This window comes from Acyrthosiphon pisum, chromosome A2, assembly GCF_005508785.2.
Source record: "Acyrthosiphon pisum isolate AL4f chromosome A2, pea_aphid_22Mar2018_4r6ur, whole genome shotgun sequence".
NCBI classification, from domain to species: domain Eukaryota; kingdom Metazoa; phylum Arthropoda; class Insecta; order Hemiptera; family Aphididae; genus Acyrthosiphon; species Acyrthosiphon pisum.
In genome coordinates this window covers 72,488,394-72,513,754 of record NC_042495.1, presented here as the reverse complement: position 1 = coordinate 72,513,754, position 25,361 = coordinate 72,488,394, and the positions used below count along the sequence as shown (strand labels likewise).

At 28.5% G+C, this 25,361-nt stretch overlaps 1 protein-coding gene across 2 annotated transcripts in view; it reads right to left on the bottom strand.

Moving 5' to 3' along the window:
* The window catches only part of LOC100571236 (locomotion-related protein Hikaru genki), a 141,036-nt gene that overhangs the window by 40,470 nt on the left and 75,205 nt on the right, over window positions 1–25,361 (bottom strand). For both annotated transcript variants that reach the window (XM_016805155.2, XM_003245120.4), the window contains exons 6-7: window positions 14,921–15,055; window positions 6,395–6,544 (exon numbers count right to left, since the gene is read on the bottom strand). In XM_016805155.2, the coding sequence (XP_016660644.1) occupies window positions 6,395–6,544; window positions 14,921–15,055 (285 nt within the window). The remainder of the gene's footprint in view (window positions 1–6,394; window positions 6,545–14,920; window positions 15,056–25,361) is intronic.

Here is a 25,361-nt window from a genome sequence, read left to right as displayed (position 1 = left end):
AATAGTTAATAAATCGGAGATGACTAGATTGTTCTCCTGGAGTAGTGTTGTTAAAATTTTAAATTTTGGATTGAAGTCGAGCGAAGGGAGAGTGTTAGCTAGCTTTAATTCGTGATTTAATGTTATTTTGAGTCTTCTTATTTCGAGAGGAGGTGTACATGATACGTTGTAGATGCTCGGTATTGGACTAGAGCGATAGGCACCAATAGACATACGAAGTCCGGAGTTGTGAATTGTATCTAGTTTTTTTGTAATCGATTTATTAGCTGTTGTCCAAATGAATGATCCGTAGTTAAGTTTAGATAGTATTAGGGATTTGTAGATTGATAACAAAACATGCGTTTTAGAACCCCATGAAGTATGGGATAACATTTTTATAATATTGAGACGTGGGGAGATGGCTGATTTCAAAAAATTGATGTGATGGGTCCATGAGCATCTTTTGTCCCCCCTTTAAAGCTTTTAATGTCTCTAGGTGATTTAATATTTAAACAAATCATTGAATCACTAAAGTCCATAGAAATTAATTATTATAGTTTATAAATAAACGTTCCCGGGACATCAGTAATAATTTACTTCGAAAGCACATGCAGTTGCAGTACTTGGTAATCTGTCTGGGTGCCACTGCAGTACCTAGTGAGTATTTACTTCTTTGTAACTATAGGATTAATAAAATGTCACTAGTGAATATTGCCTCCTTTTAAATTGTTACCTCACGATAAATATTTTCTAGTGACGTTTTACTGGGGTAAAATATTATATCCTGATAAAATTTAACCAGAGAGAGTTATTCACTAGAGATATTTGTCATGAACATATCACGGCCACATTGGATTGTCTGAAAATCCGTGGACAGCTCACCATATATAGTCCTAGATTTTGTTTTCTTTGAGTGTATGTCGTGCAGGACAATATGCAGAATGAAAAGAAAAAGCAAAATAAAAAAACTGTTAGCGTTTACAGCACGTGAGTAATGGAACCCGCGCATTGTCCATATATAGTGGGCATCATCAATAAAACGTTAAACACAATGAGAATGAGAAGTGCGTATTAATTTTATTTAAAGGCTTGGTGGCCAAAATGTGGCTGCTGGTGCTGCTACAAATGTATACACCTAACATAAGCGTTGGGAACGATATTAAAAGGTTCAGGGGAGACAGTGATGCGAATCGGGAAAATGCTCATGGGATGGGGCTCATGAGATTATTAATGTATTTATAATAACCTCCCACGATTATTGGATATTACTATTAAATTTATATTATATAATACATTTAATTTATAAAATACAATATTAAGTAAAACAATTTGTTTTTGTTATATTTATGATATTATTATAGTTATTGTAAAAGTAAAGTGTTATTGATATATAATGCATCTACCTTCTAAATATAAATTATATTCATCAGTTATTTGTATTAATTATAAACAAATATAAACTAGTCTTACAAATTCCATTGACATTGATAAAATATGTGAAAGTAAAAGACATATTATTTTGTACTGCAAAAAACCGACATTATAGTTAGGTAGGTATCTAAACAACAATAATTCGAATATATTTTTGATAGGGATCATTTTTGAGGAATCTTAGGTTAGGCTCACCCCTATTTTTGACGACGAGTACGGAGCTCTGTTGAAATTAACAGAAACACATTTTGCTATCAGAACACGCGAACGATCCACTCAGTGGCAAGTGTTAGCGTGTCACAAATTATTATAACAATTTAATATAATATTATTACGTATTATACCCGTAGATATATTATCGTAAATGGTAGTCCCGAAGTAAGCGTAGCGCAGCCTGGCCACGCATGTGTGTGTGTGTGTGTGTGTGTGTGTGTGTGTGTGTGTGTGTGTGTGCCCGCGCGCTTCGAGCGTCGAAACTTATTGTTTCTGAAAGTTTCGAGTGAGCTCACGGCTACCGTTGTGGGCATATTAAACTCACAGCCCGAGTTCATTTTAAACATTTCCCGTCCGATTTTCTAAATAATTAACGAGCCGCGTGAACGAGTAAACGAAAACGGGTGTCGTCTTTGTATGCGCTATTTTTGTTCTGCGACATCAAGATAGTGAGGTAACTTAAGGGAAACTTTTTGAGTATTTTTATTATTATTATTGTTTACGATCATCATCAATGTATACACGATACATGATGATACATTGATACGCTTCAATGCTATAATTCCCTAACGGCTCAATTGACTGTCCTGTATTATCATTTATCAAGTCAACTTAATTTCAAAATCTTTACCTTCCAGTTACAAAAAAACCTATTTTTTTTTGATACCCCTATGCAACACCAATTATTCTCGTAATAGACCTATGTTGTGCACTTGTGCATGGTGACTGCTAATGAGGACCCGTCGTTTTCTTTCTGTTAATATTATGTAAACAATGTCTATATAGCTTATATTTTTCTTGTGTAGGTGTATCCATATTTTGTTCTGTACTTCGGGCTATGGCTAACCATTTGGTAATAAAATAAAATAAAAATATTTGCGTAAAAAATTGTAGGTATGTAAAACTTAAAAGCGAGTGCAAATAAATTGTTATAGAGGTCAAAAGTGTATTTTTCCTACAATCATACCATTAGAATGACAATAACCAGAGCGAAATAATTGTTTTAATTAAACCATTAATGCTGTTCTATAGTACCGAGAAATGGAAGTTTCCACAGCCTATCAGATTCGACGGAATACGTTGTGCAACGTTTCTGTGCAGTAATTGATACTGCAAGGAAGATAAAATCTAATTTAATTTGAAACGATTTTTTATTTTTATTTTTTTTTCCAACACTTTTGGACCCACGTTAATCCACGGATGTCCCCTAGTTTAATTACTGACCATTATGCTCGGAGGAAAGGATAGTTTTTTTTACCCTAGAGATTCTAGAACTGCTAATCACTTTCAATTAATAATCGTGAAAAAACAATTTCACTATAATTGTTAGGGTGTATAATGGTCGTTTAAATATATTTATTTTATTGTGGTTGGAAAAAAAATTAAGGAATGTAGGTACTCGTATATCCTGACAGCAACGTATAATCTTTGGTATATTTTGTTGACGTGTATAAGCAATACACGATAAAATGTCAACAAACGATAAAACTTAGCTAAATAAAATTTGTGATTTTATGTTGCTTTAAGTATAATATTGTCTATATTAAAATTGGAAACCATAATAAATATTAAAATAAACCAAAATTAATACAATTAATAATAACTTATTTAGTTTACTAATAATTTATCTTATACAAATACATATTACTATTTTCATTTTACACCTACCCTAAAATCTGAATGAGGGAATAAGGTTTCGATACCATAGCTGGTGAACTTTCAAAACTTCAGCAACAACAAAACTAATTAATCCAGTAGCAATGTAGCATACTAAGACTAAGAGTTCACGATACTCAAAGGTTATGAAAGATCCTTTTCATTTTAAGCTATACATATTAAATATATGATATAAGATTATAATAGCCTTAAGGGGATTTGATGCCGAACGTATTTATAAAGAAAACATACCACCCATATTTTATCCATCATAAATTAATACCGATAAAACGAGTTATGTGATAAGACATCTGAAAACATATTTGAGAAGCTTACTTGAGTTTGATAATACGACTCTTGCGATAAGATTTTCCCCTCTAATTTGATTTTTAAATGTAATAACTGAAGAATCTTCAATAATATAGTTATAATTTGGAATTAGAATACAAGTTAAAAAACTGGGATGATCGATATCAAGTAAACTTCATGAAAAATTAAAATATGTTTTCAGATTTCTTATCAAGTCATAACTATTTTATAAGCTGTGCAAAAATAACTAAGTACATACTTTTTAGTGAAAATTAATAAGTAAATAATAAATATATTAGTCGCCGATTACAGATTAGTAAAATGTGCGTTTGTGCATTTGAACTGCAGGATAGGATTGACTAATGATAGGTAACTTACTACGCATTGACTGCACTCACATGACATTCTCTTAAAAACTCAAACAATTTAATATATGTAGCTCATTATGAAATTTGTGGTACAAAATCCCTTAAATATTATAGGCATTTAATGCAATTATATTCTTTAAGATGGCGCTACACACACATTCCATATCTCCATCTTACAAACGTGTAACATACTAACATAGCAAATATTCGGTCAGCAGAACCAATTTTGTATTGTGGACACAATCAATTCACTATAGTGAATTTACCTACAAATAACATAAAATCGGTTCTGCTGAACAAAAATTTGCTATGTTATACTTTGTAGATTGTAACGCCGAGACAGCACATCACGTGGGTTTGTATTAAATTAATATTTTAAAATTGATTTAATGGGAGCATACTACTTGCGTCCAAAATTATTATCAGTAGGTGAGTTGCGTCCCTCAAAAAAGGCACAAAAAAGCAGGGCTTGAAACCGTTTTCAAAACCGATTTCAGAAACCGTTATAAACCGTTTTAAAATCGAAACCGAAACCGTAATCAAAAATGAAACCAAAAAAAATTGGATAACGGTATTAAATTCAAAATCGAAACCGTAAAAAATTGGAAACCGGTATTTTTTTTTAACTGACGTGTTTTTAAATACGTAAATTCCATTAATACGCATAATTAATAATCATACAAAATTGAGATCATAATTAATTTTGTTGATAAACATTTCATTATTCGTAAAATTATTAGTTGCTGTATAAATAGTAATGATATAAATTAAAGTTACTAGCAAATACTAAATTATATGACAATTGACAATACTGAACAAAGAATCATAATTGTATAGACGACATAGCCCCCTGAAAATACTTTAGAAACCGGTATACAAAATCGAAACCGAAACCGAAATTTCCTAATACCGGTATTGAAAAATTGAAACCGAAATCGAAAAAATTAAAAACCAGTATACAAAATCGAAATCGAAACCGAAATAATTTCAATCGGTTTCAAGCCCTGCAAAAAAAGTCATAGTTTATTTGCGTCCCGGTATACCTTTTTATATAACCTAATTGCGTCCCGAAAATATCGATATAATCGATAGCAAAATTTAAATTACAAAAAAAATAACATTGATGTTTATTTTAATTTATAATATAGAAGTATATTAAATAAAAAAAAACATATATTATGATAATAATTTTTATTATGGTAATAATAATATTAATAATATAAAAATGCATGTATTACATTTTGTCATGATAGTAGTAAATTGTCAATTATTGATATGGAGTATGTGAAGTAGGATCACTTATTAAATTGTCATGAACATCTAGTTTCAAATAACAAATCAACAGCTTTTATTCGTACACTTACATCGAAAATTGTTATTGCTTAAAGGTTTATGATATCCAAACTTATAACTATCAATTATATAAAAACCATTAATCGTGACCAATTTAGAACAACATATTTTTACCATAGCTTAAAAAAAATTATTAAATACAGTACAGTTTATGAACTATCGATTTTAGGGACACGATACTATCGATTTTAGTGATTTTAGTAGATAATATCGATAATAATTATATAGCCGACTTGCGTCCCGTTGCGGGACACAAGTTACCGGTCAAATTTATTTCCTGAAAAATATACCTTTTTTGGGACGCAAGTAACATGCAGCCGATTTAACATTGGCACGTTGTAATGAAGCATTAATAATATTTTAATTTTACTTATTAAACATATTTGGTATCTATTTAAACTTGTTATCTTAAGACAAGCATACAATCTGCATAATATTATTTCTAAGTACCTATACTTTTAATAACTGATAAGATGAATCTATATAATATTATGATATTATACAAAAATAAATCTCGTATTACTTATATAGTTATATATGCTTCACTTCCAGTTTTAATGTAAGTACATAGATCATGACTTTAAAACAAATAAATTAAGAAAAGTTAGTTCAAAGTTGTACAGGTCAGGATATTTTTTTGGAAACTTTCAAATGAAAAATGTTCAAATTACAGGTTGCAAAATAAATGACAATAGGTCAATTACCTAAGTATGCAACATAAAAGTTAGGATTAAATCATGCACTTATCTTAAAAGTATCAAATTTGAATCCTTTGTTGACTTATCTTTTTTCTTTTCATCGAAGTTATTTATCAATAAATTATTTTTATTAAGTTAATCTGGAAACACTAAGAACTATTTTATTTCATAAAATAGCATTGGATTTATTCATATAAAATCTATTTAATTTGTTCAATTTAGTGTTCAGAGAAACATTTAAATACTATTTTAAATAACTTGTATTATATTTTAACGAGAAAAAGACAATTTATTAGCGACACGATTTACTTCTCAGCTATCATAGTAGCAAGATTCTACAGCAGTACCCACTACTCAGTAGCTTATGTCATAATAATATTGACTAACCTGAAGGAAGACAGGTGATATTTGCTGAACCTTTCAGGAAAAATCCAGGTGGACAGTTGAAGTATGTTGTCTGACCAAGCCTATGCCCACTCGCTCTATAGTTGAGATGAGGATTGAGATCCATGCTGGGCACTGGCTTACAATGAATATCTATTCAAAATAATAATAATAATAATAATAATATGAGTAAACAAATGTAAATTCAATAACAATGATCTTTATAGCATGCTTACAAAATGTTAATATCTGAAATTTTAGTTTGGTTTATAGAAATATAATAATTATAGGTATCTTATTCTTCATATGTGTAAAAATAATATTGTAAACAATTTAGCCTAATAAGTAATGGACCATTATTTTGATTTGAAAATAAACCTCAAACTAAAAACATACTACCTACCTATAGTTCATAAACTTTTATATTAATACTAGCTCCGGAAGAAATTATTTTTTTATAGTTTAATTTAAAAACATATGACTATTTTTTGACTATACAAATAATATAATATAATAATATAATATAATTACTTATTGTAGTTATTGTTATTGCTAATTTCTGAAAAATGAAAATTATATATCTTACATTTTGAATTCAAACACTGGAGTGGTAAATTTTATTCTTTTTATTATAGAATAGAGATAAGGTAGAAAAAAATGTAACAATAAATTATTTGTTCAATGAATAATATATATTTCAAATGGAAAAATGCAAGTGCAAACAAATAAATAAATAATTAATAATAATAATAATGATAATAATAAATAAACAAAATTTAGATAACTAAGAATAGTCAACAGACAGGTAAATGATTGATACCGATACTAGTTTGGTTCCACAAATAATGCCTTCCATTTTCGGAAACGTAAAGAAATAGATTTTAATTTGTTATACGCGCATAATTAATAATATACACAAATTTACTATGACAAACTTGTACGTATATTATAATACTATTGACCCCACTTAACATATAATTTATCGATTTATTGTGTATAAAAATGACAACAGTTACTGATAAATAATTACATTTTATTCGATAATCTCCGGTTTTATCAGTTCCTTAAGAACTGATAAAACTGAATAACCAAAAACTGGACCGTTACCTAATTATATCTGAATCATGATATAAGGTGATTAAAGAGAAGAATACATTTTTATACTTATATTTATAATTAGTTATATTGTCCACAATGTTTGTGTATACAAAAAGAAAATAACGTTATAACATCGTCTGATAGAGAGTTTTTTTGATGTCATAACAAATAATACTTTGTATTATGAAATAATTTAAAAATAGAAAAGTTATACGATCTTCCATAAACATTATATTCAATTTTAGCCGGAATAAATAAATTCTTCATTTACATTTAAATATATCTAATTTCACATGTACCCCTGGTAACTATACTAAAACTATTATTTTGCAATTTTTTACTTTTTGTACCTACTTATTTAACTCTCTCTTTCTAATTCAATCACACTTTAATTTTGCACACAATCTATATTTTATATATTCAATCATTCCTATTACATATGTATGATTGCTTATATTTTTATTAGATTAAAGTTCTTGGTTAAAATTAACATTATTTATTAACAGTAAAACCTGCCAGTCTGCCACTGATAACAATCTATACATTTTTATAATAATATATACCGATATTTAACCAAACGTATTATTTTAATAATCATTTTAAACCGTATTAATATTATAATGAGTTCATACTTGTGTTAAACACAACAGAACACGATGGCTAAACAATAGTTTATTATAGATCAGTGATAACCCATTTATACTAGCCCAACGATTACCTGTCATTAGCACATACTATTAATCCAACAACAAAACTTAAAATATATTATGTGTGTATGTGTACCCATGCTATTTTAATGTATGGTTTTCATTAGTCACGTGGTACAAAAATATAGATATACATTTTAATTTGTTGTAGTGATATTATTAATGAAATATATGAATTTTTATAATAATGAAATTATATTATTATATTTTTCGATTTTCCATTGAGTAGTTAAAGAGTTAATATAACAATTTCTGTATCGGTTTGAGTCATAGAATGAAAATCATTTTGTCAATACAAAGTTTGTGTAGAATTAATTATGCCATACGAAATTGTATTAAGTTCATTATTAAATGTAGTTTTTTAGTCCCGCGTCAAATGTTTTTTATGAGACAATAAGGAGATTTTAAAAATATCTATTTTGGCATTGCGAAGAAAAACTCAATACCTTGAGTAGGTTATTAACGTAGGTACGACAAACACGAAACAAATCCAAAAGTTATTACTTCTTGGTTATACAATTATCCTAGAATTATTTTGCAACTTAAAATAAAAATATATACTGATGCACCATAATAATTGACACAGTTATAGTGTTATTTAAGAAACCACACTATTCAGCTCAAACTTACTCCGGAAATTAGCATATCCCCAGTAGAATACTAGGTCAGCTACGAACCAGTAAAATTAACGAACAAGAATAAATTAAATGTACACTTATCATATATAGTACTTGAAATTGAGAAATTGCGTAAGGGGTGGAGTCCCACTTCTTTTTAAAAATATTTATACACACCTCGTTTATATATTATGTCCTAATAAATAAGCCATTTAAAAATTGAAGCATGCGTATTTTTTTTGTACTTTTGCATCTACCTTTTATTTTTTCCAAATTGCACTGCTTAACCATAAACAAGTCAAAAACTCACTCGCTTTTCCGGAGCTTCAAAATCCTTTATCGGAAAATTAAATTACTCAAAATATTCAAAATTAATTAAACTCAACCGAAAAGAATATAGAATTAATGTCAGTATCATCACACGTAGGTATAACTGGTATATTACATGGTTGTTCTTGTGACTAGAACAATCTTTTACCCAATAACAATCACTGAAATGCTAGTCAATGTCATTAGACAACCCAACAACCAAAAATCGATGATTGATTAGCGAATCTGGGTATTGAAATTCTATTCCATTCATCAATAAACTCAAAAGTCAAAATGGCTAAAAAAAAATTATTGATAAATGGCTATATATAAATTCCTCAATATTTCCAAAAGAAGTTACAAATCAAAATAGCAAGGGCGAGAATCGGTCATTAACCACATTAACCCTTTCATTCTTAATCAAAAAATATCCTCCACTCAAATCAAATAAATGTCAAGTTGACCTAACAACTCAATAAATAATTTAAGTTGCCCAGTAAAACAAAATATATGTTATTTTCAGTAACCTGTCGATAAAAGCTCTCAACGGAGAAAATTTGTGAATTTTCTAACTAAAATAAACATAATAAATACACTATAATGAGCTTATAGATGTTAAAATACAATAATAATAATAGTAATAATAAAAAATTCGTGAGATAATATTTGGTGAATAATAATGTTCACTACAGAATGAAGCACGGATATGATGTAACACCATATCTATGTACTAGACATGTCATGGACACTATTTATGAATTTGCCATGCAGGAGACATACATTTTATAAATAATTATGGAAAATAAAAGTGAATATCGGTTCGGTTCGGTATTATTAACATTAATAAATTATGTCGCTGTGGAGTTTATCAAATAAAGACATAAATTAACTCGTTTACCTAGAACAAATTAAAAATTAAATGGAAAAGAAAAAGACCATCATAACCATCTAATTCAGATAAATCAAAATTATCACCCAATTTTGATTTAAACCACGAGTGCATATAGGACAACATAAGGAACATATGTCACCTAATGAATAAAGAAGAACAAAATGTATGTTACAGAGACGAGTATATTATGTTCACAGAATGCAGAGCTACTCAAGATTACACGACAAAATTAAATAATCTACAGCACCTCCACGATTCATTGGGACTTGTCAAATACGTCATTATCTTAGTCTCAATAAAGAAAAAAAAATAATAATAACAATAATCATAATTTTTTGTTCTTATATTCATTAGTAAAATTAACTTAGTTTATACATTTTCTAATTACATTATTCTTACTACTATTGCGTCTGAGCCCTTAGGTAAAATTACTTTTTGCCTTGCTATTAATTACTTGGAGTAAAGATTTAAATATTTTACCTACTATTTAGATAACATTAATTTACTACCTTAATTCGTTTAATTTCTGATTTTATTTCCATGTCAAAAATTTATTTTTAGATTATAATAGTATTAATGTAACTAAGGTAACTTATGTATAATTTTCTAATTTTGGTTTTATCATGATGTTCACTAACGCTTAACACAATCACCTTTTAAGAAAGTTATTTTTAATACCATCATTCTTATAATATTAATTCAATTAACAATGACCATTCACATGTTATAATATTGTTAGTATATAATTAATTGAGCTCAGCTCAGCTCAATTATTATTATTATTATTGTTAATAATAATATGAAAGAAAATAATATTTTAAAATACGGAAACCAAAATGTTGTTCTTGAAATATTTTTGGTTAAAACTTAAATGCAAATTTGATATTTTTCATTTGGAGCCACTTAAATTATTATTCGTGTCTCGTTTACGGTATATCCCTGTAGGCTGTACAATTCATTTATCACTTACTTGTAATCCCGTGAGTATGTTAAGTATAAACCGTCCACGCGTTTTATATTTTGATCTTACAAAGAAAATTAAGTTTATTTTATAAAGAGCAGTGAGGTTTATAAATTATAACAAAAGTTTAAACTTGTAACGTAATAGTTTTATTTCAAAACTTTTTTATGCAATTACTTAATAATATTCTAAATCGAACGTTTAACATTTTGCGTATTACGTTATTTAGTATAAAATATACTAGTATAAACGATGAGTATTAAATATAAAACATCGATCAATAATGTAACTTAAATTAATAATATATTATGTATAATGAAGTGTATGATGGTATTTATAAGTTATTGTTCAATTATTAGAGTATTCATATTTCAATTAGCAAACTAACCATAAAAAATAAATTTATAAAAATAAAACAGAGGTAAAGTCTGAACTCTCAAACTTATTTCCTATTATATCTGACGTCCTCTAAGGTATGATTTCGTCTCCCATCCTATAGAACATCAATGCATTAGACTAGCCAATAATTAATGTTTAAACCCAATTCATCGATGACAAAAACATTTTTACTTCTTATGCAGTCATATTAACTTCCAGTAAACACCTACAATGGCTAAAAAATCATTTGAATAATGTAGAGTTGCGGTAATCTAAATTGAAAATTAAAAAAAAAAAATAATGAAAGGTCTTCTTGTATTAATTTTAGTCTTAGAAAAGGTATAGTTACTCCAGTTTTTCTAAACAATGATATTATTCCATTGATCTCCGGTGTCCGATATTTTGGTTTGACATTAGACAAAGGTCTAACCAGTGATATTTTAACTTAAAACTCCAACAATATCTCAGGAAATCCACCAAAAAGGCTTAAGAGGACGTGATACCCGCATGTGGTGTCTTCGTCTTACAAGTTCGTAACATAGCAAATTTTACGCTCAGCAGAACACGTGTAGCTCCATTAATTTAAAAATTAGAGTGAACTGACCTCTCATAAAATCTAAAGATAAGATTATTATCTAGGTAACCTCATATGCTTTTTAGTATATTTTAATTTTAACGCGAGTTATGAGTATTTTTAAAATTGTATTTTTTTTATACATCTATACATCAGAATTTGCTATGTTACGCACTTGTAAGACGGAGACGACACATGCGGGTATCACGTCTCCTTAGGAGAATCTAGTATAGTAGAGATCTGATAACATAAAAGAAAAATGCATTTAAAAAAAGGTGAGCAAGTGAGTGTCGCTCTGCTGTACGGCAAGTTATAAGTAGGTCACTGTAATTTATTTACTTATTTACGTGGAATCTTGTTTTCAATTTTCAATCCTTAGCTATAAAGTTTAACATTTTATATATTTTTAACTATAAAATAATTTTTAAATTTTAAATATTTTTAAACTGCTAGGTATAATAATAACATAATATCAAGAGTTTATTGTATTAATTTTTCACGATTTTTGACCAAACAAATTCAATTTTATTGATATCTGTAGAAAAGAAAGTTAAAAAAAATTGAAAACTCACTATGTCTATAAACAGCTTAAAAAGAGTCAAAATATTTTCAAAATGTTATGGTGTATAAAAATGAAAATATAAACTTTCAGTGGAATTTTAATGCATCTACAGTTCTTCGTTATAATTACAACAAATTAACAATATTGCTACATAAGAAATCGAGTAAATATCCAATATACATTCTTGTAAAAATATGACTTCAAACGCTCATAAAAATTTAATTTGATTTGCTTGTAGTCATTTTTTTTTATTAAGTGGACAAACTTATGAAAAACCTTGTAATAAATTTTCAAATCTTAGATTTAAAAAGAATTTTTATGAATTTTTAACTCAAAATAATTTGCCCATTGTCGTGATTTTTACGTATTTTGTCAACATTTGAATTAAAATGCTTATAAAAAAAAAATATTGATTATGTATTTTCAATATTTTCAACTGCCACTGTAACAATATATTAGTAATTAGTATTTTAGGGGTATTGTATTTAATCTTGAAGCTTTTTGACCCAACGAATAAAATATTATTGACATTTATATTCAAAAAAAAAAAACACTAAAATAATTGTAAACTTAAAATGTCTTTAAACAGCTCAAAGCATGTCAAAATATTTTGAAAGTTGTATAGTGTATAGAAAATGCTAATATAAACATGCAGTGAAAATGTCTCGTATCTACAGTCATTTATTTTCTTTTAGGGTTACACCAAAAACCAAAATCGATTTTGTCAAAAACATTTAATTTATTCGTTTACCTATGTCTAAATAACTAACTATGGTCTAATCACCCTCAAAGTATGTTTATTGTGAATACATTGTATATATTTTGTATTTTAAATTACCTAAATAAAACATCAGTTTAGTTTTGTAATAACTTAAAAATAAGAATAAATATAAAGACGACTCCTGTCGATAGTTATATTTAATTCAGATGTTGAAATAGTAAAATTAAGCTATTACCTTCCACCAGGTGTTCGGAGGGCTCTCGAGATCGTATAATCGAGAATTAGATCAAATACACCGTACAATATAATTTATGTAAAAAGCACGTATAAATTAATACTGCAATCAATATAAAATATTATATTAAATGCATTACCTGATTCGCAGTTGTTCGTAAATTATGTTGGAAGAGTTTTAGGTTTTAGGTGACACAAAGTAATACTTCAAATATACAAAGCGAAATAAAAAACGCACTGATTTTGGCTTAACATAAGAAGTCCAGTTGTCGCTCGTTGAAATCGGTATTGATATTTTGAGAGGTTGTTACTCGGTGGCTGGTGCTCATGCACTGATTTAAGAGACGACACGGATATGTCTACCAGAGAGTGATAGGCGGTTTTGTCAAAGGTTTTTGTACTTCCCCGAACTAGATTTTTCTTCGGCGGCAAAGACCTTTTTGTCGGTGACAATAGTTTTGTTAGGGATGCCCGATTTATACGAACGACAGTCTGGCCGTTATTTATTATTCTGTAAGATTTTAGTTTATTTATTATAATGATATGTGAGCATATCATTACAGTTTAAAAGGTCAAGTTATACCTCAAATGATCTGTTTATCATAATAATTAACCACTATAATGTATCGTTATATATACCCTGATACATATTATAATGTTGATTAATAAGATAACAAGAACTTCAATAAGTAGTTATTGAAATTCAGTCAATTGTATACATTTATCAAAAAATTATAATATTATATAAACATACATTATGCTGTTACAGAAATTATTAAACACTCTTTAATTGTATAGGCTATTAAATATTTTATTGTAATGATTATGCGCGTTATACCTATTATAGCATTAATCTTGAAAGAAAGGTAAAAAATATTCAAGTTTTTAAGATTTATTACATTAAATCCTTAATATAATCAAAACTTAGTGCATGTAATATTTTTAATTGATTATTATCTAGTCAATCGAGCGTAATCATTTTGAGTTTAAATTTTATTTTATTATTGTACAATAAATTGTCTTAGACATTTATTTAACATTGTACTATATTAATTTGTTGTTTTGTTGTTTATTAAACTTATGCATACTACACGCATTTGAAATATAATGGCTATTTCGTTCTAACTTATTGTATATGTGTGATTGTAAAATTTTGAATTGTATTGAACACAATATTTTTCAATATTTTAATATTATTTCATCTTTAATTAATATCGTTGACAATAATTTAATGGTCCTACCACTAGCGTAGGCTGTCTATGTCGTTGGAAGTAGTCCAACTAAAATTAAAATGTATATAATATTCCTTAGTTTGTATTGTTATTTTTTCGAAAAACAAGTATTTTTATTAAAACAATATTTTTTAAAAACTATTTGATTCATTTGAAAATAGTTATTCTAGTGCATTAATTCTTAAAAAAAAAGGATAAAATAATTCTTCTGTCATTATATTGTGTATATTATGCCAAAGCTTACCTGAAACTTGTAGTGTTATAGTATTGTTAATGCCACGTGATGTAGTGCAAGTAAATGAGCCTGTATCAAATTGTTTTACATAGTAAATAGATAATCGATACTTCCAGTTGCGTTCGTCATTTCCTATCGCCCATCCTGAAAAACATCATTAAAATAATTATCATTGTGTTATTGTTATTAAAAAAATGTTTTATTTTTCTCCAAATCATAATCATCTTTGCGATTTCAAAGAGTCACAGACGGAAAGCAAAAATAAATAAACAGAACACAGTTCGTTGAGCACTGAACATCTAACGAACTAGAAGTAATATTGGACACCGGGCGAGAGAGAGGGAAAAAATGTGTGTCGTCATAAAAATGTGTGAGTACACGAGAAAATATGCACCAGTTAGGCTGGGATTGTTTTAGATTTTAATTCCGCATAAATACAAGTTATCCCTAGGTCGAAAAGCCCGTATAAAAATTCGGCGATACGTGAAATGTGTTTTAAACGCTAAAAAAAAGTCGGCGGAAATCAATACTACGCAAATTATTCATACTCCTTGGAAATCATACTAAACAATTGGTTTTACAGACAGTGAATGAATTCCGTTAAAAAAAAAAAAAACTAATCAACTTCCGTTTAATCGAATAAAGATCAATATAAGGCACTCGTTTGTGTCGTATATATTCTTCACGGTAATTGAATGGTTTGCTCGTAAAAAAAGTTTGTTTTCAATGTCTGTTAAAAACCTAAAAACTGTAATAGAACAAAGTCGAACAAATAATTGCACAAATGGAATTAAGTTTAAATTGGGTAATTTATAGTGACTAGGGGTCTTAAATCGTTATACGTTTTAAACATTTGTGTTTAGATTTTACTCAATACTAACATAATATCCTATGATCTTATTAGGTAATAAGAAATCCTTCGAGAAAACTAAAATGCTATTCCAACACGAATGTGCTATTTGTTATTTTCTATAATCGATACCAAACGAGCATTCAGAATTGTACTTTGGGTTGCACATTAATTGATCCAAAACTTATTTTTGACACATTTAATACTTTTTAAGTATACTATTTTACAAACACTGTCTTCTACGAGATCACTTAATTAAGTTTTCAATGCAAGTTATATATTAAGGTTAAATTGTTTATTTTTTAGTAGGTATCTGGTATAGCTACCTAACCTAACCTATTATAATATATACGTTATAGCTAATGTCGAAATAAGAAAACTTGTAATAAAATAATAAATGGAGTTGTACAGCGTTGGTAATGTTAACAATCATAATAATGAATATACTTTTAATTAACTAAGATAAAAAGCAGTTTGTCTTTTCCTGCAGAAAATGCATTTGATTTTCATACTTTGTTGATTAAATGAAATTAGTTTGTTTGGTATTTGAGTTTTTTGTTATGATATTTTAGTTCAGATGTTGTGCCTATGCAATTTATTCTTTTTTTTTTAATTAATTATTTTGTTTTTTATTTCAATATATTTATAAATAAATAAAAGAAAATATATTTTTGACTTAGTTCATTATACTGATAAAATATTATTTCACGAATTGAATTAACCGTGTTTAAGATATTATATTGTGTTATTAATATTTAATAATTAATCTTATTATTATGGACAAAAATATAATTGTTAAAATAATGAATTGTACTAAAGCAGTATTACAGCTAAATATTTTAATTTCTAGAGATTAATGTTGTTGGTTCCATGAACATAAATGATTGAATGGGGTTGAAATATTGGAAATTATTGAGAAGAAGGGTGAATGCTACTGCGAGTTTTGAATTAAATATATTTTTATTTATATTTATACAAATTTTCATTCAATAATCGTTTTCATTTTATTGATTATTTACAGTTATTGAACGATAATTTTATACTTTATTTTTAAAATAAATATTATCTAAAATAAAGTGAAAACTAAAAAAAGTTATGACTGAAATATTCATACTAGGTACCTACATTAGTTGCAACTTGCAATAATATTGTTGGATGTTACTTCTTACACATTCTATACCTATACATTATAATGTGAATAATTTGGATAACGTTATGATAATTTACTATTTATTTAACATTTTAACTTACGTGGGCAACAGAATTCAGAATATATACGTTATAGTATATAAATAATATTAATTATTGTGTAAATAATAATACATTGGTTACGACCAAAATGCTATGTTTAAAAAATTTAAATTTAACTTTTTTTTTCTTGAGAATTATACAATTACATCATATAATTATTTTATGTGCCTATATTGATAATCAAATTGAATAATAAAGATTAAAGATATTAATTATGAAACTGTAAAATCATTAAAATAATTTGTTGTAATCGACAAAACTCTTTCTACATACATAGTTAAAAAAAATTAATCATTTTATGTAGGTATAAAAAATAATAATGTATACATTAATTATCTGTAAAAACTAAAAGCTGTGTTTATAACACATAAATATCAGATGATCACGATAAAATAACTGTTTTAAATTAATAAAATACCGGTAAGTATATAATTTTTAGCACAACTTCTATTTAAACTGATAAATTACAAAAAATATAAAAGTCTTTCACACAGACATTTTGATCTAGTTTCCACATTATGCATTTAATCTGCGTATTCGTAATGTAAATATTACATCGTATACATTGGTCGTCTATTATTTAGGTATAGAAACACAGTGGACAAATGAACGTTTATATCATATGTGTTGACACAGCTATTCTTGTAAGTAATATTTGTCACCATTAAATACTGTGTTTGTAAATCAACATCAGTTACCTACCGCACAGTTATATATATTATTATATTATTATGAGAACACATATACACGTGCGAAGGGTTGATACTTGATACAATTGCAATTACAATACCCTTTTGAATGACGTCAAAAACCAATACCAGTGACAAAATTACGTGAAACCTTAATCTTATGCGATTACTGTAATAATTCTATTGCTTGTCGAACAAAATATGTCAGTTTATACTTTATACTCTAAATAATGTTTTTAAATTATATTTTCAGCAATCAATGTCTGATAAAATATCTAAATTATAAATTATTTATTGAGATCAGTCGAACAGAAGTCATCAGGAATGTTTTGAAAAGATTGTCTAGGTATCAATGAACAGTATATTTAATTACTCTGGTTTAAATGTACCTATACAAATGTCGGGATTATAATTTCGAGAAAACCCATTAGTCCATAATAAGTGCCGAGAGTATATTATTAGCGCGTGCGTAAAAAGACAAAAGAGCGTTAATAAAACTGTTTAAAAAATATATATTATATTATATAATATGAGTATGTGACCACACATAATCAAATGTATGTATTGGACACTTATTGTATATATGCAAGTATATACATATATTGTTATTGCAATGTGGATGTTTAATAGTTTGAATAAACGGCCTTGTCCACCTAATAATTTTCATTAATCCCTTGTCCGTCAACATGGTCCAATGCAAACATTTCGACCTCCGCGGTGGCGGTGCAGTGGTTGTTTTCCCGGAGCTTGATGCGAAGGGTCGTAAAATTTGGCTGACAGAAGACAGCGGTGAACGGTGGGTGGGGAGTTGGGAGCCCGTTGGGAGGTTGTTTGGATTCAGTGTGGGCAGCGGATGAACACACTGTCCATTGAAATAATGACCGAAACGCAATAAAAAATAAATGCACGCATAAATAAAACAGTAATAACCTATACACGTCATATTTAAATTATATACAGCGTGATTCACCAAACATGTTCACTCCCCGCTTATTCCTTAATCGTATATCATTATGCGTATGTGTAATAATATTGTATAAGCACCTATATATAAGTATATAAAGGTCATACTTTCAAAAACTCATATATTTTGTGCAAATATGCACTTAAGTAATGTCCTGTTGCGAAAAAAAAACTATTTTTACGGTAAACGTTTAACGCAGATAATTGTTTGAAAATGTATTGATATACCTAATATTTAAGTTTAAATTGAAACGAGTAGTTTCTGACTAATTTTTTTATGGACTAGGGATATAATAGTCCACAGAGGCGTATTTATATATCTACCACTTGTAGGCCTGTGGAAAATAACCGCCCTTAAATACGATAAAATAAAATTTAAGTTTGTTTGTTTAGTTTGTCGTATTTTGATTTGATTAAAATCAGTATTTGCAACATAGTCGCGAAATTCGTCGTTAATATCCCGTTTAGCTGGGTTTGTCTCCAAAATGGTTTCATTTACTATCATATTAGTTAACTCATTTGATCCACAACTACCATCAGGTTCAATATTGTCCGCTTCAACAGATAAACTTATAATTGTTTCACTGTCACTAACCTGAGCATCTGTTTTTTTTTCATATTTATCTCCATAGTGTTACTATTACTACTACAACCACCAGAATTAAAAGTTGGATTTTTAAAAAAATCAGTCAATTTTTTGTTTTATTTAAAACATTTTGCATCATTTCACTTTTTAATTGGGAAATTGTTTTGTATTGATCACCACTTAACCATTTCTATTCGTACTCATATTCATAAAATAAATAGGATATATTTTATAAAAAAAATTACAACATAGGTACGAGTAAAAGCGACACAGCTGTAGCGGTACGCACTCGGCACTTTGCAGTACGGTCACAGGGCACATACCACATACTGCAGATTTGTCAACAAAATATTCATAGAACCGCAGCGCCGAATGTTGATATTATTAGATTATACTGGCATGAATACTCCTGATAGACGGCAATCATGGACCTATAAACTAATGGACAGCGCTTAGAGAGAGACGTCAGGTGTACAATATAGAGAGAGCGAGAAAACAAACAAAATATTTTAATGTACTCCGCCTTCACTACTTCCAAGTACTGTGGACAGGGCGGAGTGGAGTGTGCTGTACATTAGTTTATATAGGTCTATGACGGTGATAAAAAACTTAAAAAATACCTAATACATTTCTTGTTGGCTGTTGTGGCAATTAGTTGTGGCTATATATAATATATTATATTTTATAATAACAGGAAAAGAATAAGTAACTAATAACTAATAAGTCTATCACTGAGTCAATATGCGATACCATCAAAAACGAAAAAAAATTAAATCCCTTGAAAAATTTGCCACTGTAGACACGTGCTTATGAGGTCTGCATATAAATATGCCTCTGATAGTCCATATACAATAATAGTATAATTATAGACATGAATATGAGGGAAGGGGCAATGATTTTACATAAAGTATACAATATATTTAATATTTGTCCCAGTATAGCTGTATTCATTAAACATTGTTAATTTCCAAAAAAATCATAAAACGCTTATTCAATTGATATTGTTCACAATAATAATTTTAAATTCGCTATAGACCTATAATGATGCTCCTTCGTGGTATAACAAAGCTAAGCTAACCTATACATACCTACTTATTATTCGAAAATATGGTATTGTACCTATGCCCGCTTGGAAAAAATGCAAAAATCGGAATTATTCAAACTTAATGCACTATTATATTATTATTCTATGTGATCGATGACCATGCTTGGTATGAATCACTCTGTATGTAATATATACGTATACAGTGGCGGAACTAGGGGGGGAGGTAGCTGGGGATTGATCCCCGGGCGTAAAATTTTAGTGGGCGTAATTTTTTTGTGGGTCTTTATATTAATGATTGGTTTTAGAAGTAAGAAAATATTTTTATTTCAAATAATAATGAAAAACAAAAATAAAATTATCTATTATGGCGTAAAATAATTATTCGTCATTCTATTATTAGATCGCGTAGCTGCGCGATCGGCGTGCGTCGGCGGTCGACAGTACATTGTACATAATATAGATTATAGAGACAGACTAATAATACAAATTAAATATAAATGATTGTATATTTTATTGTTGATTCAATCGTAAATATAAATATATTAATTAATATGAACGATTTCGTCGACGCACGGCGACGACGCGGACAAAAATAGCAAACAATTAATTACCACAATCCACAGTGATAATTCTGTCATTTGCCATTTGAAAACGTGACCGACCAAGCGGAATATCCACTAATCAGTATAGTACATCATATTTTTAGTTAAAGGTAAGATTATGAATAGGTAAATTCGTATAAGTATTGGCGATCAAAAGCGTATCAAACTGATAAGCTGAAACGGGAGCGCTGTGTATTATTTATGTGTTATTTTTCCGTCTGGCCCGTTTCAGACCAACCCCCGCTGGCCTGTAAATTGATAAGCTTTTGATCGCCAATACAAAATAACTAATAAGTATACTGGTAATTGATATGCTGCTGTCAGTATGTACCTACTATAATTATTAAGATTCTGAGTGAAAGTGTGAAAATATAAAGGAATTTTTTGATGTTTTGTTGAAAAGTCTGATACCTACACAATAACTTATAAGATTATCAATCAACGTACGATGTATTATATCTGCTTATAATATTTACCAAGATCGTTCTACATTTGTTTATGTTTAAAAAAAAGATTTAATTTGTCTTTTTTTCCTTATTTATTTTATAAATTGTTTAATTTCCCAAAATTAACAAATTATGTTTAGTTAAGAATTCGTAAAAATTTTTCTTTTTAAATCTAAGATTTGAAAATGTAATACAAGATTCTTCATAATATTGTCTATCTTTATCAAAAAAAAAATGTCTACAAGAAAGTCAAATTAAATTTTTATGAGTGTTTGAAATTCATATTATTACAACATTCGATATTCACTCGATTTCTCACGTAACGATTTTCTTATTTTGTTGTAATTAAAAAACGAATGACTGTAGGTACTTGAAAATTTCACTGAATGTTAATAATTTCATTTTTTATACACCATACAATTTTGAAAATATTTTGTCTTTTTTTGAGCTGTTTACGGACATTGTCAGTTTTCAATTTGTTTAGTTTTTTTTTCTATGAATATCAATAAAATTTTGTTTGTTGGGTAAAAAAGCGTGAAAATTTAATGCAAGATTTCTGATATATTGTTACAATAGCAGTTGAAAAATTTTAAAAATACATAGGCACAATTTTTTTTTATAAGTATTTAAAGATCGAATTTTGACAAAATTTATCAAATTTAAGATTCAATAATTATTTTGTAGTTAACAATTTATAAAAAGGTCAACTTTTATATCTAAGGATTGAAAATTTAAAACAAGATTCCACGTAAGTAATTAATTCTGTTACCAAAAAATCTAAAAACACATAAGCACAGTTTATTTTTATACTCATTTTAAGTTCAAATTTGGACGAAAATACATATTAAAATACCTAGAATAACTATTTTAGTTATTTTATTGCGATTGTATAATATCATAATTCAATTAACCGGCTAATAATAAGTAATAACAATATAAATATAATATAAAATATCCCCACTGACAAACCGTCTCCGCTCAGAATCATTTTTCTTATACAATGATAATATATCATTGAATTCAAATTTAATACCATCCATTATACAGTGACCCACTTGTAATCCACTGTACAGCAGAGCGACATACACTTACCCTCATTTTTTTCTATAAATATCAATAAAATTTTATTTGTTGGGTAAAAATCTTGAAAATTTAATAGAAGGCTCCAAATACATGTTTTCAAAGGCAAATGAAAAATATTAAAAACCTGTAGTCACAATTTTTTTTCTAAAGTTCAAATGTTTTAACTTTTTAGTTAACATTATTATGTGTTTAAAAGTTAATAAGTATTTAGTGTGTAAAGTATGTTTGTAATTTTAATTCCATTTATTTGAAAACAAATGTAGGGAATGATAGGTATATTATTATTTTCAGTCTTGGTCTATGATTGGGCGTAATTTTAATATTTTCCCCGGGCGTAAAAAATCTTAGTTCCACCTCTGTACGTATATGCAAGGCTGGGCAAGTTAATGATTTTTTTTAACTCAGTTAAGTTAAGTTAATATGCACCAATAACAAAAAGTTAAAAGTTAAAAGTTAATTTAACTATAGGTTAACTCAGTTAAGTTAAAAGTTAGTACACAATTTTTGTTAACTTTTTATTAAGTTAAAAAAAAGTTAATTTGTTTATACAACGCTAACATACTTAATTTTTTCCAACCCAAAACTAAATTATAGACTATAGTGTTTATATTTTATACAGTGTTTCCATATTAGTTAAATTCGAATTATATACATTTTTTACTTTAAACAATTCACGGTAAATATTTTTTGACATGAAAACGAAATATAGGTACTAAAGTAGTGAAATATGATAAAATTAAAAACAAAATAAATTAACTTAACTTACTTCTTAAAATGAAAAATTAACTCGTTAATTTCACATTAATTAAAAAAGAAATTTAGTAAGTTAACAGTTAAGTTAATGAAAAGACAAAATTAACTAGTTAAGTTAAAAAGTTAATATAAAATTAACTTGTTAACTTAACTTTAACTTTTTAACTCGTTAATGCCCAGCCTTGCGTATATGTACCTATATATATATTTATTTAGTGACGCCGCAGCATATTTCATAAACATGCACGGCCATAATATCTCGTGTATGTCGGCAGAGCGTGCGCTCGGACATTAATAAAATAATAACCACGTTCGTCACGTCTAGTCGAATTGAAATATTCGAGATTAATGTGTGCGTCCACGTGTCAGTGTTAGGTGTGTGCGTATAATATGTTTGTAAGTGTACAGTATACACGAGCTATAGCTGCAGGCACATCACCACCACCGGCACCGCGTAAATCCATAATATATAATATAACGTGATACGAAAGGGTATTTATTATATACGCCCGCGAAGGTTGCGGGGAACGATTCTTCCTCCGCATCCGACCTCGGCGTGCCACTGCGGCGAGTGCCGACAGTGTGGGGTTGTATTATGCAATAAAGGTTTCGACTTTCAAAAATGCCAGTTATTCTCGGAGATAAACGGTCGCGTCAACCCTCCCCCCCCCTTCCACCCAACTACCGACGTATGTCCTCCGCGCCGGCCGCTTTCGTATTATCGCGTGTATTATAATATTATTTCGAAACCTCGCAGCATAGAAAAGAGATGAGAGAATGGAGAGTGCCGACCAATAATAGCGCCGATACCGGACAATAGTATACGCTGTCGAGAAGTGTCCACGCGGTTGTTTCCGCACCTGTTTATAGACAAGAATAGGTGAGATGCGTATGTTTTATGCAACTCTCTTGGACAGATACTTTATACTTTCGCGCTTTTACTGTGTCCCTAATAATTATCCATATACATAATAATATTTAATATAGATGGATAGTATTTTAATTTAATATAATACATTACCCATTATATATTTATATAAAACGAATTTATAAAGGGTGAAATATAGGAAAAACGTTATAAATCTATTATTATCATCGCAGCATAATATAGAACAGGAGTTTTTTTTCTTAAAAGTTTTAATTTATCGATAAATCCAAATATACTACACAATCCAAATATTATAGTATAAGACAGCAGTATAAGTATTAGCAGTTCTTGTACTTTAAAAAGTATTCGAATACTATTAGAATAATTTTTTTCATAACTAGTTTTTGTCAGTTTTTGAATGGTTGGTAATTAACATTTTATTAATTAATAATTAAAAAACGTGGGTAAGTGGATGTCGCTCTGCTGTACAGTAGACAACAAGTGGGTCACTGTATAATGGATGGTATTAAATTTGAATTCAATGATATAATATCATTGTATAAGAAAAACGATTCTGAGCGGAGACGGTATGTCAATGTCAGTCTAGGTATAAGTCATAATATTGTGGTATCACCCGTATTGGATAATACGCGATGAACCAACTATATGCCTTACATCCGTACACTCTAAGCTAATGACTATCTCTAGAATAAATTCAGATTAATGCACTGTTAGCTTTTGAGGTACGATGGTATGCGTTTAGTCGATCTTACGTCCGTTCCCTAAATTGGAATGACTATTAGGGCGCCACAACCAGAGCACTGTTCAGTTTGTAATAAACCTCATTGACTATAGGTGTGTGGGTCTGAGCACTGTTCCAATATTCAAAGGTAAGGACAAAGAAGACTTAGAAATAATACTCAACTCGGGTTTTATTGGTCAGAAACACTATTATTGAATTTTAAAACAAACATAAATTAAACACTTCGCGAATTCAGACCGCCGTAGCCCGTTCTCGCCGACTCACTCAGCGACAACGGGAACTCCCAGTGCCTGCGCGTACGGCGGTGTTATATGGTAAAATAGTTTTTGCTGCCTCAGCACATCTTGCTTCATTGACCTATATTAATATCTAAATTGCTAAGTTTATTTCTACATGTAATATGTTTACATTAAATAATATTACAGTGACGACTGTCTACAATATACGACAATATTATATGTATAGTCTATGGTATTAAAAAAAAATTTACCTTTAATAGGTACCTATAATAAATTCCAAATTAATCATATCACAATATCTATTAGGTACTT